This window comes from Caretta caretta, chromosome 6, assembly GCF_965140235.1.
Source record: "Caretta caretta isolate rCarCar2 chromosome 6, rCarCar1.hap1, whole genome shotgun sequence".
Taxonomy (NCBI): Eukaryota; Metazoa; Chordata; order Testudines; family Cheloniidae; genus Caretta; species Caretta caretta.
The window spans coordinates 28055593-28070521 of NC_134211.1; the positions used below are offsets into that span (position 1 = coordinate 28055593).

The 14929-nt window shown below is 41.4% G+C and overlaps 1 protein-coding gene across 1 annotated transcript in view; it reads right to left on the minus strand.

Annotated features, from left to right (window-relative positions):
• OTOG (otogelin) overlaps nucleotides 1–14929 on the minus strand; it is a 169837-nt gene that overhangs the window by 25661 nt on the left and 129247 nt on the right. The window contains exons 40-43 of the mRNA XM_048854861.2: nucleotides 12167–12350; nucleotides 6823–7043; nucleotides 4715–4853; nucleotides 779–973 (exon numbers count right to left, since the gene is read on the minus strand). Coding sequence (XP_048710818.2) covers nucleotides 779–973; nucleotides 4715–4853; nucleotides 6823–7043; nucleotides 12167–12350 — 739 coding nt within the window. The remainder of the gene's footprint in view (nucleotides 1–778; nucleotides 974–4714; nucleotides 4854–6822; nucleotides 7044–12166; nucleotides 12351–14929) is intronic.

A 14929-nucleotide genomic window follows, 5' to 3' on the forward strand; every position in this document is an offset into this window, starting at 1 on the left:
TTCTGTGGCATGTGTGCGATTGCAAATTAGTGTCTGGATCTGGGCTAATGGCCAGCGCTGACCACTCCAAATAGAAGAGGGAGGATGGGTGTGAGTCAGCATGGCTGGGAGGACATGATGCAATGGTGGAGCTGTCCCTCCAGAGTACCCCTGAGTTAGGCAGATGTCCTCTGGTGGTTCTTGCTGCAGCACGACTGCCTCCACCTCCCATTAAACAAGACCAGTGGGTATATACAGCTAACTAATGAATAATTAATGTTTTCTGGCTATTGTATGCTGAAAAGGAGCCTGAGAAAAGCCTGACATGCTTAGAATATTGGGCTGCTTTGCTTTGCACACTGAATGTTATGTACAGAATACAAAATATTTACATGGATAAAATTTCTCAGGTGGGTCCCAGTCGTGAAAAGGAATCTACCCTCATGGATCCCTCCCAGTGGGACTCTGGGGGGATGGATTCCTTTGCGTGATGTGGGCCCAGGACAGTCCATTTGTAAAACAAGCTAAAAGCATTCTCTGCGAGAGCATCCTCCTCTTGAGAGAACCTGAGTATAGTGGTGGGGCAGGAGGAGACTTTTTTTTTGGTTCACCTGGTAGAGCCTCTGCATCCTGGACCACAAGAACACTAATCTGAGTATCAGCTCAGATCGCGCGCAGAAATCACACAGCATCAGCCCAGCCATCAGACAGGGAGCTCCACTAATTAGTGAGGCCTGCTCAAGAAGGTGGTCATCATTTGACAGATGGCAAAAACCAAAAAGGGGAGATCAATACATACCGCATTTCTCTTCTGGAATGCAGAGACTGGCGTGAACACGGTGAAGAGTGGTCCCTTCAGAACAGACACATCCCTCTGTCAGCACTGAGCAGGACTCGGAATCCTGGGGAGTGGGCTCACCATTCTGACAAGTTCTTGGAATGTCACAGGCAGCTATACAGGCCTGGTAGAAGGTGTCTTCTGAGCAGGGAAAGGCTAACAAGGAAATAAAACATTTAAAATAGACCACAGTTTGAAGCACATAAGGGTATTGTCTGGTACAGAAGGGCACAAACAGGGTGTGTGAAATTCCCCTCTGTTACATTGATATGCATTGCTCAGCTCCTATATGCAATCAGAAGTGATCAACAAATTTGCACAGAATTGTCAAGAGCAAACTTTGTAAACAGTTTAACTCATTTTCCCTCCCACATAATATTTTCCCCAGGCAAAAGCTAGCCTTCTGGGAGGCAGTGGGGAGAGTGCCAGAGAACCCACCCCAACACACAATTTCTTCTTCCTCACAAACCAGTTCAGATTTTTAAAACATTTAAACATGTAGGTTTATCTTTTATTTATGTTTTATTGAAATAGTTTGAATATTTCCCAGATGAAATGAAATGACAAATATCTTGATTACTGTAGCATCTGGCAAATCTTCATCAACTACACCAAGTTGCATGTGCAGGCAACCAAACTCAACACCTTTTCACCCAAATGATTATGAATGGGACTACTGATATGCTGCCATACTTAGTAACTATTGGTATTAATGATTCTGTTGGACAATACGTATTGGTGCTGTCTTTCTTATCCAGTACAAACTGCTTTTTCATGTTCTTCTCTTCTAACAGCTGTAAATATGGTTACATGAGGCGCGTGCATTGGCAGTCGATTTAAATGACAACATATAGTCTCTAGTTTACAGCATTTCACTTTGATGTAGTTCTGTCTGCAGAACACCAAAGATGAGATCCTTAGCTAGTGAAAATCAGTACTTCAGTTTTCACAAATTTACAGCAGCTGGGGATAACTCTTTTTTTAAAATCTCAAATCTTCTATTTTCACTTTCAGTACAAAACAATGTGCTTACTTTAACCATACTTCTTGAAAGCCATGGGAGAATGTCACTCTTCTTTCATATATTGTAGATCTTTACAGGTTTATCTGTGTTGATGCTCCGTACCTCGGGGGAACACCCAGCATCCCCATGTTCATCTTTATAAAATGATTGTGTGGTATCCAATGCAAAGTTTGTCATGTTGCGTGTCTTCGGAAGGCTCATAATGCATTGAGCATGGTTGTTATAGTGATGTTATAGTAATTGTTACGGTAATGTTACAGTAAGGTTATAATTTCATGTATATAGTTATGAGGCTGAAAATGTATCATCCTGGCTTAAAGCAGGCCCATGCAAAAACTCTCCAAGAACAGAGAGGCAGTTCACACCTCATCAGGGCATGGATGGGACATACCCAGCCCAGCCTCACAGGAACAATGGACACTGGTTTAGGCAGCAACAAAAGAATCTGTTAGACCCTTGAGGGAGTCACCCCCTTCCTTTGGGCAGTTTGGGACTGCAATGAAGTAATGCTCACCTGACTCTGATGGGGGAGGGGGGGCAAAGCCAAGAGGAAAGAAAGGACATGATAAAAGGGAGAGACATTTTGCCATGCTCTCTCTCTTCCACCTACATCTACAGACACCACCACCACCAAGAGGCTGAAATGCTGATCAAAGGGGAGAGCCTGACTGAAAAGTAACCAGCCAGCCTGTGGTGAGAAGCATCTAAGTTTTAAGGACACTGAAAGTGTTAAGATCAGCTTAGAATGCGTTTTGCTTTTATTTCATTTGACCAAATCTGACTTGTTATGCTTTGACTTATAATCACTTAAAATCTACCTTTATAGTTAATAAATTTGTTTGTTTATTCTACTTGAAGCAGTGAGTTTGGTTTGAAGTGTGCCAGGGGCTCCCCTTGGGATAACAAGCCTGGTACATATCAATTTCTTTGTTAAAATGACTAACTTATATAAGCTTGCAGCGGCCAGTGGGCATAACTAGACACTGCAAGACGGAGGTTCCTAGGGTTGTGTCTAGGACCGGAGATATTGGCTAGTGTCATTCGCTTGCAAGCAGCTGGGAGCAACTTACATGCCAGAGGCTGTGTATGAACATCCCAGGAGTGTGGTCTCTCATAGCACAGCAGGGTAAGGCTGGCTCCCAGAGTGAAGGATTGGAGTGGCCTAGCAGATCACTGGTCCAGACAACACCAGAGGGGAACATCACACTGTGCTGACCCATAAGTGAGAAATTTTATTAAATGAGTGTTGTGGAAGGCCATTGTCCTGCAACAACCAGCTCAAAGCACGGAAGGGAGAGATTTTTAGTTTTTAATAATGGTCAGTCTCCTTAGTCTAATGATTTATATGATTATTGTGCATACATATTTCCTGAAGAATCTATGGTGCAAGGCTACTAAGGTTAGCCTAAAAATGGATTGTTATCTTCTTGGTCTGAGAGCTGTGGGGAAAGGACCCGGTTCTAAAAAGTTGTGCAGTGTGGTCAGCACAGAGTGCAGCATGCTCACTACTCCCCTCGATGTGATGATGCCCAACCTAGAGAAAGTGGCTAACTGGAATGATGGCCATGATGGAAGAGAAGAACTCAGTTCACAGTGGGAGTGTTTGCTCAGGAATGGGGAAGGCTCAAATTAAAGCAAATACCCTAAGGATTAGTTTGAAGAGGGAGTTGATCTTACTCAGCTCATCACTCCTAAAAATACTCATGATACCACACAGGAAATATCCATCATGCCCCTATAATCACAGGATTCTGGGCTCTTAAAAACTGGATCACAACACATCTCCATCTAGTGACCAGAAAATATGAAGATGACTTCACTGTTTTTGCCTACTACGTACCCCCAGCAGAGGTCACTATGGTATAACAATAAAAGAGGGTGATGTCACTTCAACAAGCTTCACATAGTTGACTATATTTCCAAACTTATTTTGTGAGCTCTATAGTAAAATAACAATTTGCAAGTAAGAACAATATCAGTTGAGAAAGTTACTAACAATACAATCTGCTTTATAGTTCACAGTTTTCTACACTCGGTCTGTATTTTTACTTAAAAATCCTTGCCTGAAAAACCAGTCCCTTTTATTTACAAAGATATCACATATGCCTGTACGAAAGATTTTTTATCTGATTTCCAAATATTGTGTGGCTGTTTATATACATATATGTGTGTGTGTGTGTGTGTGTGTGTGTGTGTCTGTGTACGTGTGAATATATATATATATAAATATCATATATGTCATGATTTTAAAGTACTGTTTTCCACAGAACTTTCCCTGTTCCATTTCTATCATATCATTCTTCTGGGCCATGCACTCCTTCATCCATAGCACCTACAGATGGTAGCTGTAATCCACGTATATTCATATTGGTATGTACAGACCATATTTGTCTGTGATGCATTCTTTCATCCAGGATGATGCTCTTGCTCCAGTTAGGGCCCTTTACTTTCCAAACACCCTCTTATTGCTGCAGTCCTTCCTCCATCCAAAGAAGGCTGGGTGCAGCTTTTTTCAAAGCTCTTTAGTGTGAATCTGAGCACAGGCCAGAGAGGATCAGTCCAGAGCAACAAGAAAAAAAAAATATTTCCATTGCCCACTCTCTCCTGCAACTAGCTTAGGCTACCACCTGTCTTTGTTCTAGTTATCTGTCTAGATTCTAGGTGATAGATCATTCATAACCATGACAGCTGAGCACTTATTAAGCTAGAACTCTGATCCTAAATGCATTGTGATGCTGCAAAACAGGCAGATCAGCTAACGTGATCTATTTCTATAAACACACCACACTAAAACACATTGCATTATCTTTGACATGCAATAACTTATTCTTTAAAGAAACCTCATGCAATACACCTTAGAACACAGTACTTACAGCAGTAATCTGAACTTCTCCAATTAATGCAGATATTAAATTTGTTACACATGGCCACATAGGCAGCCAGTGCTATACAAGGATTCCGAATGTATTCCACATCTTGAACCCACAGGTCACAGAATAATTCAGGTGGAACCTAATAAATAATAAATACATGTGTTAATGTTGCACTGTGAATGTACCTTCATACAGTGATGAAATAGGGTGAATATCTCCACTACTTTGGGGATCCTATCAGGCAGTTATATGAGCTAGTGACAGGGAAATCACAAGGTCTGCCAGGCTGAACTGAAGGTACAGAAGAGGCATTGGGCTCCCAGCCTTCCTGAGTAAATGAAGAGGATTTATTTTCCAAAGGCATCTGAAAATGAAGGTTCCTGAATGTAAAGAGAATGCAGGGAACTCTTATTTTCCCTGAACCAAGTAATTTGGGATGCTTAGGGCAAAAACTAATACTATGCTTCCCAATGGGAGGCACAATCATTCTTGTCATGAAATACCTCATTCTCTGTTTTTCTTCCTTTCCCCCCTATATTTCCATCTAGATGTTAGCCTCTCATCTACCATTACCCTCTTATTTCATGTGTGAGAATGCAGGGTATCTAGGTATAGTCTCCTTTTGAGAGAGAGTCACCTAGAAGCAATGGTAAGTTTCCAGTGTCTGCTCATGAACGGTTGGGAGAGAATCCAGACTAATCCAGAAGACAGCTGGAAAGAATGGTAGATGGGGACACATACCAGCATGTTACCTATCGCTCTCATTGGTTTTCCAATATGTTTCTACCTTGTAAACGATTTCCCTCCACAGTTTGTCAAAAATATGGTTTTGTCTAACTGGTGTATTGTGTTTGTTATTTGCTTTAAGGTGGTGCCAAGTGGGGCTATTGTGGGATAGATGGATTGGATGGCAGATGGAGTTCAGCTACCAACCTTGAGTATACAAGATCCAATTCACCACCATGTTATTCTACTTCTACACCAGTGAGACTCCACTGAAATAATTAATTATGTAAAAAATTCAGTAAGACTGTATTGAATCAGGCTCACCCATTAAAATGAGATAAGGCCTGGAGGTGGCAGAAGGCACCTCATAGGTTTGTTCCTTCAGAAAGGCTCCTTGGCTCCCATTGAGTAATGCTCAGCCAACGTGGAATGGATAACTCAGGTTGCTCTAAGTGCTGGATGTGTCATAAAAGTGGTTAAATTGCACAGTGTGCACAGACAATGGGTATCGTTTTCAAAAGCCCCTATGTCACATTTTCACTTAGAAATCTAAGTCTCATTGAAAGTCAACAGGACTTAGGGCTCCAAAATGCCTAAATCAGTTTTGAAAATGGGACTTAAGTGACTGGGAAAATTGTACCTTCTGTCATTATGTATCCCATGACAGCTTTACATGCCACCTTGACCAAGAGGATTGACTATTATGCTTGTCCATGGCCTGCAGCTCAGTCAAAATGTACCAGCACATTTGTTCATGAGTCTGAACAATCATGAGCATATTTCACTCTCTGTGCAATCATTAAATTGGCTGCTATATACTGGCTGACCGTGAGCTGACAATGTTGGTCTTTAAAACACATTAAAGCATAACTGCTGGCTACATCTGAGACCTATTTGAGCCTCAAACCTTTTCTCCTTTATCTATATATATTGTATTCTTAGAATTACCGTTATAGGACCCACATTTATGGTCTTTCCCTCTCATACCTTTCTAGCACTTTTTGTCATAAATCTACTAATCTACTGTCATCTGTTTGATTTTAAGTGGACTGTTTTTGTCTTATATGATGCAGAAATAGGAGTGCCTTCACTGGGGTCACTTTCAAATAGAACTGTTATTATTAATATTAAACCCACATGGCAGCCACTGATTTTGAATGTCAGCTGCCCTAATGCAAGTCTCATCTTGATCAGCTCCATTCTTCAGTTAATTTTCTAACCTACAACAAATGGAGAACTATAATAGGATGCACATATACCACTCATGACATTTATCATGCATTATTGGATTTAGCTACATTAAAAACATCATATCAAGTAAATAAAAATCTATCAAAATTAAATCTCTCTAATACAGTAAACCTCTGAAATAGTTAACGTACATAAGGATGACAGCTACTGAAGGTCTGGTTCATCACCAAGCTGAAACACTTGGAACAGTCCATGACTGAACAATTAGTTTCCTGGTGCCTGTCTTCTCCAACATACTTTAATGTGCTTGGCACCTGCCAGCTGTCTATAAAATTCGATGGAGCATCAGTTTTGCTTAAAACTGTTCTGTTGGGTAGCATCAGGTCATTTGCTGAGCTTCCATCACAGAAACCTGCATATGATCATAGTAAACAATATGTTAGCACTGTTGTGGGTTGTGCACCTTTTTATCTTCATCCATAACTGAAGTTCAAATACATTATCTAGCTTTTCTGATTAAAATCAATGAGCACAGAGCTTGTTGACACTCAATAAAAGACCTGCAGCACTGCCGTGGCTGGCCTGGGTCAACTGATTCAGGCTCACAGGGCTCAGGATCCCACGCAGGGAAGGTCTCAGATCTTGGCCTCCAGTCTGAACACAAACGTCTATCCTGCAATTTACTGCCCTGCAGCCTGAGCCTACAAGCCCAGGTCAAGACCGGGGCTCTGAGACTCATTGCTGTGGGTCTTTTATTACAATGTAGACATACCCCCAGTATTTAACTATATACGCAGCGTATTAGTATCAGAGTCTAACAAAATGTGGCAGGTTGCTAGTAGGACCCAAATACACAACTATTCATCCACAAACAAGTTAAGCAAAGTGAAAGTAAGGAAAAGGAATATTATATTTGAAATGTAAAGGATGGAAGAAAGAAGGGGCACAAAATAAGAAAAGGCAGAATTCTGCTCGGGTGTACCAAAGGTGGGTAAAAGCAGATGTATTGCATCTAGAGCCTCCAGAAGGAATTCTCTACCTACGAGTTCTTAGGTACTAAGGAACTTAATATGGCCCCCATTAACATAATAATTTTGTGCTCAAAATCTTTGATGTATATTGTCTCACAAACCCCTATTAAGTAAGGAAGTACTATAAGAATTCCTCTGGATCCTCCTGGCATGGACTTCAGAGCAGGAATTTTGTCACCCATCAGAGGCGCTGACTTTGTGATTTGCCCGGGGTTGCTCAACCCCCACTCTGCCCCAGGCCTCACCCCCATTCTACTCCTTCCCCACCTCTTCCTGCCCCCACTCTTCCCCCGCCCCCAGCGCCTCCTGCACACCGCCGAACAGCTGATCACCTGCAAGTGGGAGAGGAGCTGACCAGGGCCTGCTGGCAGGCAGAAGGCACTGGGAAGGAGTTGATGGGCGGGGCTGCCCGTGGGTGCTGAGCACCCACTATTTTTTTGCCTGTGCGTGCTCCAGCCCCAGAGCACCCATGGAGTCAGCGCCTATGTCACCCATACAGAAGGTGCAGCTTGCGCCCTGCTCTGCAGCCAGTGAACTCTACCACCATTTGCTGGCAGTTAACTCTGACACGCATATGAGAACTTCCATAAGGATGTTAGTGGAGAGCTGCGACTAACACCCCACAATCCCACGAGTCTTGTCAGCCTGTGTGTAAAGGTGAAAGAGGAGGAGCCCTCCACAGTCTGGCCAGTTTGCCATAATGTACTGTAGCCCAAAGTGGGCATCTGCCTATAGCATAAACCATCCATCCTCAACATAAACTGGTATCACTGGCAGCCTCTGCTCAGGAGAGACTCACATCCTGAATGGCATGAAGATTGAAGGGAGGGATGCACTGATCCATTGGAAGAGCTGTTTAGGGCAGCTCAGAGAGTGACTGCCCATGCTCCGAGCACTCAGTTTCATAAGCACTAAACAAAAATTCATTAAAAAAATTCAAAGGACATAAAAGCAGCTCTCTGTTTAATTGAAAATACAAAAAGTGCAAATGTCATTGTGATGTAAAAAGGAGTTCCCGTGAAATGCCTAGACATACTCATTTGACACCGTATTAACTTTTACACATTGTGACAAAGTTCCTCCTCTACTTTGGTGGGTCCTGCGCTTATTGGCGGATTTTGCTCACCTCAGAGATTCACGGCAGCCCTCAGTTTGGCCACTTTCGTGGCTCAAATCTGCTGTTCACTCAGATAACCTCATCACTGGCCAGCATGGGGAAAATAGAGTAAGAACAATCCCCGCAGTTTCTGCTGATCCACCATGTGGGTCAGGGATCAGCTCAGAGACTTTCACCTCTGGTGGAAGCTCCTGTATCTGACCAGGAGTTGGGAGGTTTGGGGGGAACCCTGGTCAGTCCTCTACCCCGGGTTCCAGCCCAGGGCCCTGTGGACTGCAGCTGTCTAGAGTACCTCCTGGAACAGCTGCATGACAGCTACAATTCCCTGGGCTACTTCCCCTTGGCCTCCTCCCAACACCTTCTTCCTGATGTCTGTTAACGCTTGTACTCCTCAGTCCTCCAGCAGCACATCCTCTCACTCCCAGCTCCTTACTCGCATAGCTTACTAACTGGAGTGACAGACTTTTTAAACCAGGTGTCCTGATTTGCCTTAATTAATTCTAGCAGCTTCCCAATTGGCTACAGGTGTCCTAATTAGCCTGCTGGCCTTAATTAGTTCTAGATAGTTCCTGAGTGTTCTGGAATAGTCCCTGTTATCTTACCCAGGGAAAAGGGACCTGCTTAACCTAGAACTAATGTATCTACCTTCGACCAGCCTCTTGTAGCCATCTGGCCTGACTCTGTCACAACACACACACCCAAACATGCTGCTACCTCTGGGCTGAGTTGAACATCTATAAGCTTAAGAGATAGCATATTGAAGCATAGCTTTTGGCATCCACAGAGACATTAATATCACTCCTCAGCTGAAAAGAACCAATCTTTTCTACATTTATTTCTCAGAAAGGAGCATCATATTTCATCTTTGTTTTAAACTAAAATAGTTGGGAACCTTGAAAGATCTTGGAACAGGGGCAATATTGTGGCAAGGTGGGAAAGATTATGGCAAGACATCTGGTCAATGTGAAATGGTGGGGTGCTCCATCAATCAGCTCTGGAAGCTATTTTTGGGGCCATCGACTATAAAAGCAACATGATGGACAAATCCACTATCCCTTTTTTCTAGGAAGCACTGTTTGTTGCAAAGAGCTTTTAGAAAGTTCCTTTTTCTCACAGTCTCTGCACTTATATGGACTAGTTCCAAAGAGATTTGTCCAGTAATTCAAGAGGGATCTAATCCTTTCTCAATGAAAGGAAAATTGGCTCTATTTTATCATTTTTCACCCACACATGGGTCCAGATTCTTTTCCCATAGAAGCCACTGGAAAAACACCTATTGATTTCATTGGTAAGAACAGGCCTTTGGAGAGAAGAAATCTTTTGGAAGTTGCAAATAGTTCAGCCAGAAATAAGTTTCCCCCATGAAGCTTTTGTCATCTTAAGGAGGTCTTGTGAGGAGATGGAGTTTATGAAACAAAAAGGGATGAATATGATAAGACTCAAAAGAGTTACTTTCTGCAGGAATGTTGTCCAATCTGGCAAGTCTCTCCCACCTTCACATCTGCACAGGTGGGGAGTAACTCGCACTGTAAAAGAGATTTATCAAATAAAAGGCTGAAGCTTCATTGAGGTGCTCAGTAGGCACTCAGTTTCGCCACAGTTCTGCAGCCTGGCCAGGCTGTGTGGCTATGAAACACTAGTGTAATTCAGACTCTGCCTTGCCCCTCATCCCACAGTCAGCAGTCTGTGTTTGGGAGGGTCAGGGATGAAAGTGGGTCCTCTGTATCCTGTGTTGGGGTGTGGCCTCCCGGCTCCCAAAGTAATATTGGAAATGTAGCTTTCAGCAGCAAACAGACCAAAAGATCTTCCCACCTAGGGCATCAGGGAATGGGGGCAACTCATCCCACTGTGACCCCTCCAATTCTGAAACACATGTTATTGAAAGGCTCCTATTGAGGCACCCAAGCTCCCACTATCTTCCTGTCTCCTTCAGGCAATGAGCCTCATGATCCTCCCTAAGCCCATGATGCCTCAGTAGATACTATTTATTTGCAGGGGAGGGGCAGAGGGTTCTCTACCTGATCCCCCTATTGGACAAATCCCTATTGTCTATGACAGAGCTTGTTCCAAGACAGATACTTTGCCACCAAGCAGGAGCACCAAATAGCTCCTCCATGGGGTGAAGTGGAGAAATCAGGAGTCATAGGGGCAAATCTGTCAGGAAAATATGGAGCAATCCTCTGCAGCAGAAGGGCTTGAAGCACAAGCCTAGAAAGAACACATAAATGTCTTGTAATGTTGTTAACAGGCAATGTGCACTGGAAATGTATTGCTGAGTTCTCTCTGAGATAGCAATCAGGCTAGTAAGACAAAGAAATCCTGCAGGCTAAATCTAATCCTAGGCCAAATGAAATATTTTATCTTTATCTTCTTGATTCTGTTTATTCTAAGTAAGATGGACATTAAAAAAGGATTAGGACTAAGTCAGAAAAAAGGAAGAAGAAAACCAGAATAAAGTGAACATAATAATCAATTTTAGACTGATATTAATTTCAAGCTCTCCTACTCCATTTGGGGCGTGTTATTGTCTGTGGGACATGGAACTTGACTAAGCTATCATTGGTATTTGATACTGTGCTACACATATTTGCCCTTTCTGAAACTGGCAAGATAGAGTAATGATGAACTTTGTATTCCTGATTTCAAGCTCTGCTTTACAGCAGAGGATAATTCAAATGTCAGAGTGAAAATTTATATCAATGTTTATAATGCTATAGACCTAACATCTCATCCATACAACTTCCAGAAAGAATGAAACCATGTGTACATACCATAGAAACCTAATAGTGATCATAATTTAAAAGTTATTAGAGTACACACACACACACATATATACAGCTCTGAACTAATTCAGCAACAAGACCAACCTAGACTGGTTCTATGAAGTTAATAGCTATCACTATCCCTCCCATTAAATAAATACAGTGAAAGTATTTAGAAAGTGAAAATAGAAGATTGTATTTCCTTTCTGATGGATAGCAAACACTAAATCTATTAATGACCTCATTTGATGCCAAGGGTGGCTTAATGTAAGACACTTTTCATCCTTATGACTGGGCTATTTGTTTGAACATTACTTCAGTGTTTGTGCCTGTGATTCAAATAGCCTAAATCCAAAGGCATAATTGCAAAAGAAAAAACAATTGCACTTCAACAACTGGGCATCAACCAGCATTTCAACAATTAACATGGTTAACAACAGTTTTATATTTACACTATTTTAACATTCACAACTATCTAAATTGTTCTGTGATCATCCTTTTAGGCTCCATACCTAAACCTGGAAGCCTGAACCTGCTCATGGTATTACTTGTAACCAGAAAAAAGCTTTTCCTTTCTCCAGCAAAGCATTTGAACATTTGAATGCTTACAGTACTCTCTACTTACCACATAGTCCCAAGGCTTTTGGTTCACTGGTTGTATTTGACTCTATGATCACCACACCCGTGCTGTGAAACCACTGAATCCTGATATTTGTTGGTGTCTCAATTACATACATGAAGCCAGTGTCCTCAATTTTAAATCCATATTTTCTAACTGTAGGCCAGGCATATCTTGAATTTACAGTTATCTAAAAAGATGTTATAAACAAAGGCACAGCAGTAATCTGAACACCTCATTATATTGGAAGCTATTCTTCTACTTTATGTGATCGCTATATGTCCATGAAACTTTTGGAATGAAACATGAACTGGTTTTGTTATTCATCAGAAACACAGTCCAGGTTTTCCAAGATGCCCATGGTCTGACTTTTGAACTAGTCTAGCCCAATTTATGGTCTGAAGAGACAGGCATGCAAAACCTAGTCAAATCTTTTACCACGCAAAACTCATCTGTTGCCATGACAAACTTTGACGGTTTGTACAAAAGCACTCAGTGAGGGGGCTAAAATGAAAATGTTCGATTCTTTTCAAACAACTTTTAAGTCACTGATCTTTTGAGACTGCCCCTATGGTTTCTTCATATAACATTGGCAACATATTTGACTGTAGTATGCGGTGAGTCCCAGGTTCAAAACTAACTTTTCACAACTGGGTTTCTTCTTTTTAAAAATATATTTTGAATATATATACACACAAGAAAAAGGCTCTCAGTTAGTTGCTGTTGAAATGACCATCCTATCACTAAGGGGGATCGCCCGTCTAGGATCAAACTACTGGAGCAACTGAACATTTCAGATAATAAAAAGCTACTGTTTTATGGAAATGTTTTCTGTAATAAGAACAAAGTGGGAAATTATGGTAGATAAAATTGTTTCTAAATGAAATAAAGCTTCTCACACACTTCTCTTTAAGGGGAGATGAATGGAACTATAAGGGCACCCCCAGGAAAGTGAGGTATGTCCAGCACGATTGTAAATGGGATGGATAAATGAATGAATGAAGAGCCTTATTAAAGATTCATGGCTCTCATTTGCTGTGTGCTCTGGTTCATAAATGGACTCACGCATTTCAATCTGTTGCTTCAATTTTATGAGTTACTTTCTCATATTTCAAACTGTTAGTATTATAGAAACTCCATTGTGCATGCAGAGAAAAAGACCAATGAGCAAGTGTGTAATCCCTATTTGGAGGTACCAGAAAATTTCTGACAATCTATAATGTTAATAATTAAAACAGTATAAAACAGGTTTATTATGCACTTATCTATAATGTGTAGGAGAAAAAACTGTGTGATCATGGGGGACTTCAGTTTGAACAACATATACTTGGGGTGCTCATGCTGCCAGTACCAAAACATCCTGGGGATTTCTAAACATCATAGATGGCAATTTCCTAATTCCAAAAGAGTTGCAGCCAGCATTGCGGAACTCTATATTAGACCTTGTCCTGACAGAAAAAGAGGAACTGATCACAGAACTAAAAGTTAATGGTAGCTTAAGTGCAAGTGATCATGACTTGATCACATTTATAATGTGCAAGCAGAATAAAGTCCAGAACCTTAATATATATATACTTGGTGGTTTAATAAGGCCAATTTCACAAAGGTAAAAACAATTCTGAGCCAAATCAACTGGAAGGAATAATTTAATCAGAAAAATGTGAATGATAATTTGGAAACATTTAAGGACATCTTAGATGCCTGTAATAGGGTCTACAAACCACAAACTGAGCAGAGGCAGAAGGGGGAGGAGAGCGTCTCCTGCCTACAGGCAAGCAGCTTGACCACACCCCCACAACTGCCAGTCATGGAGCAGGCACCCACAGCTGCAACCAATAGGGAAAACAAAGCCTGCTATAACAAGAGAGAGCTCAGAGAAGGAAAAGGAGGTAGAAAGGTCTGGGACAGTGAAGGGGCAACAGTCCTGCACTAGGCTACCGTCAGAGAGGCAAAGAGACTGAAGCAGACTGCTAATTAGAAGCCGGGGCCAAGAACTGTCCTGACCAGTAGCTAACCACAGCCAGTCAGGGGCAGTGGAAACCCTTCAAAAGATCACATCAATGACTGGTAACAATGCCCAAAAAGTCATAATCTCACAATTGAGAAAGAAACCTGTACTGGTTAAAAAAACCCAACAACCTGGTTCAGAGAAGTGAAGGTAAAAAATAAAAAAATCATTTACAACAAATAGAAGAAAAGGGGGATTGATAGTATTGAATATAAATCAGAAGTTAGGAATTGTAGAAAATTGATAAGGGAAGCTAAGGGATACAAGGAGAAAGCTATGGCCAGCAGAGTTAAGGAGAATAAGACATTATAAAAATATATTAGGAAGAAAAAGAATCCTAATAATGGTGTTTGTCCATTACTAGATGGAAATAGTAGAATTATCAATAATAATGCAGAAAATGCAGAAATGTTTCAATAAATATTTCTATTCTGTATTAGAGGAAAAAGAGATGATATAGGCTCATCACATGGTGATAACACTCTTTCCATCCCATTAGTATCTCTGGAGGATGTTAAACAGAAGCAATTACAGTTAGGCATTTTAAAATCAGCAGGTCCAGATAACTTGCATCCAAGTAATTTAAAAGAGCTGGCTGAGGAGCTCGCTGGACCATTAACATTGATTTTTCAATACGTCTTGGAGCACTGAGGAAGTTCCAGAAAACTGGAGAAAAACTAATGCTGTGCCATTTTTAAAAAAATGTTAACGGGATGACCCAGGTAATTTTAGACCTGTCAGTCTGACATGGATCGCAGGCA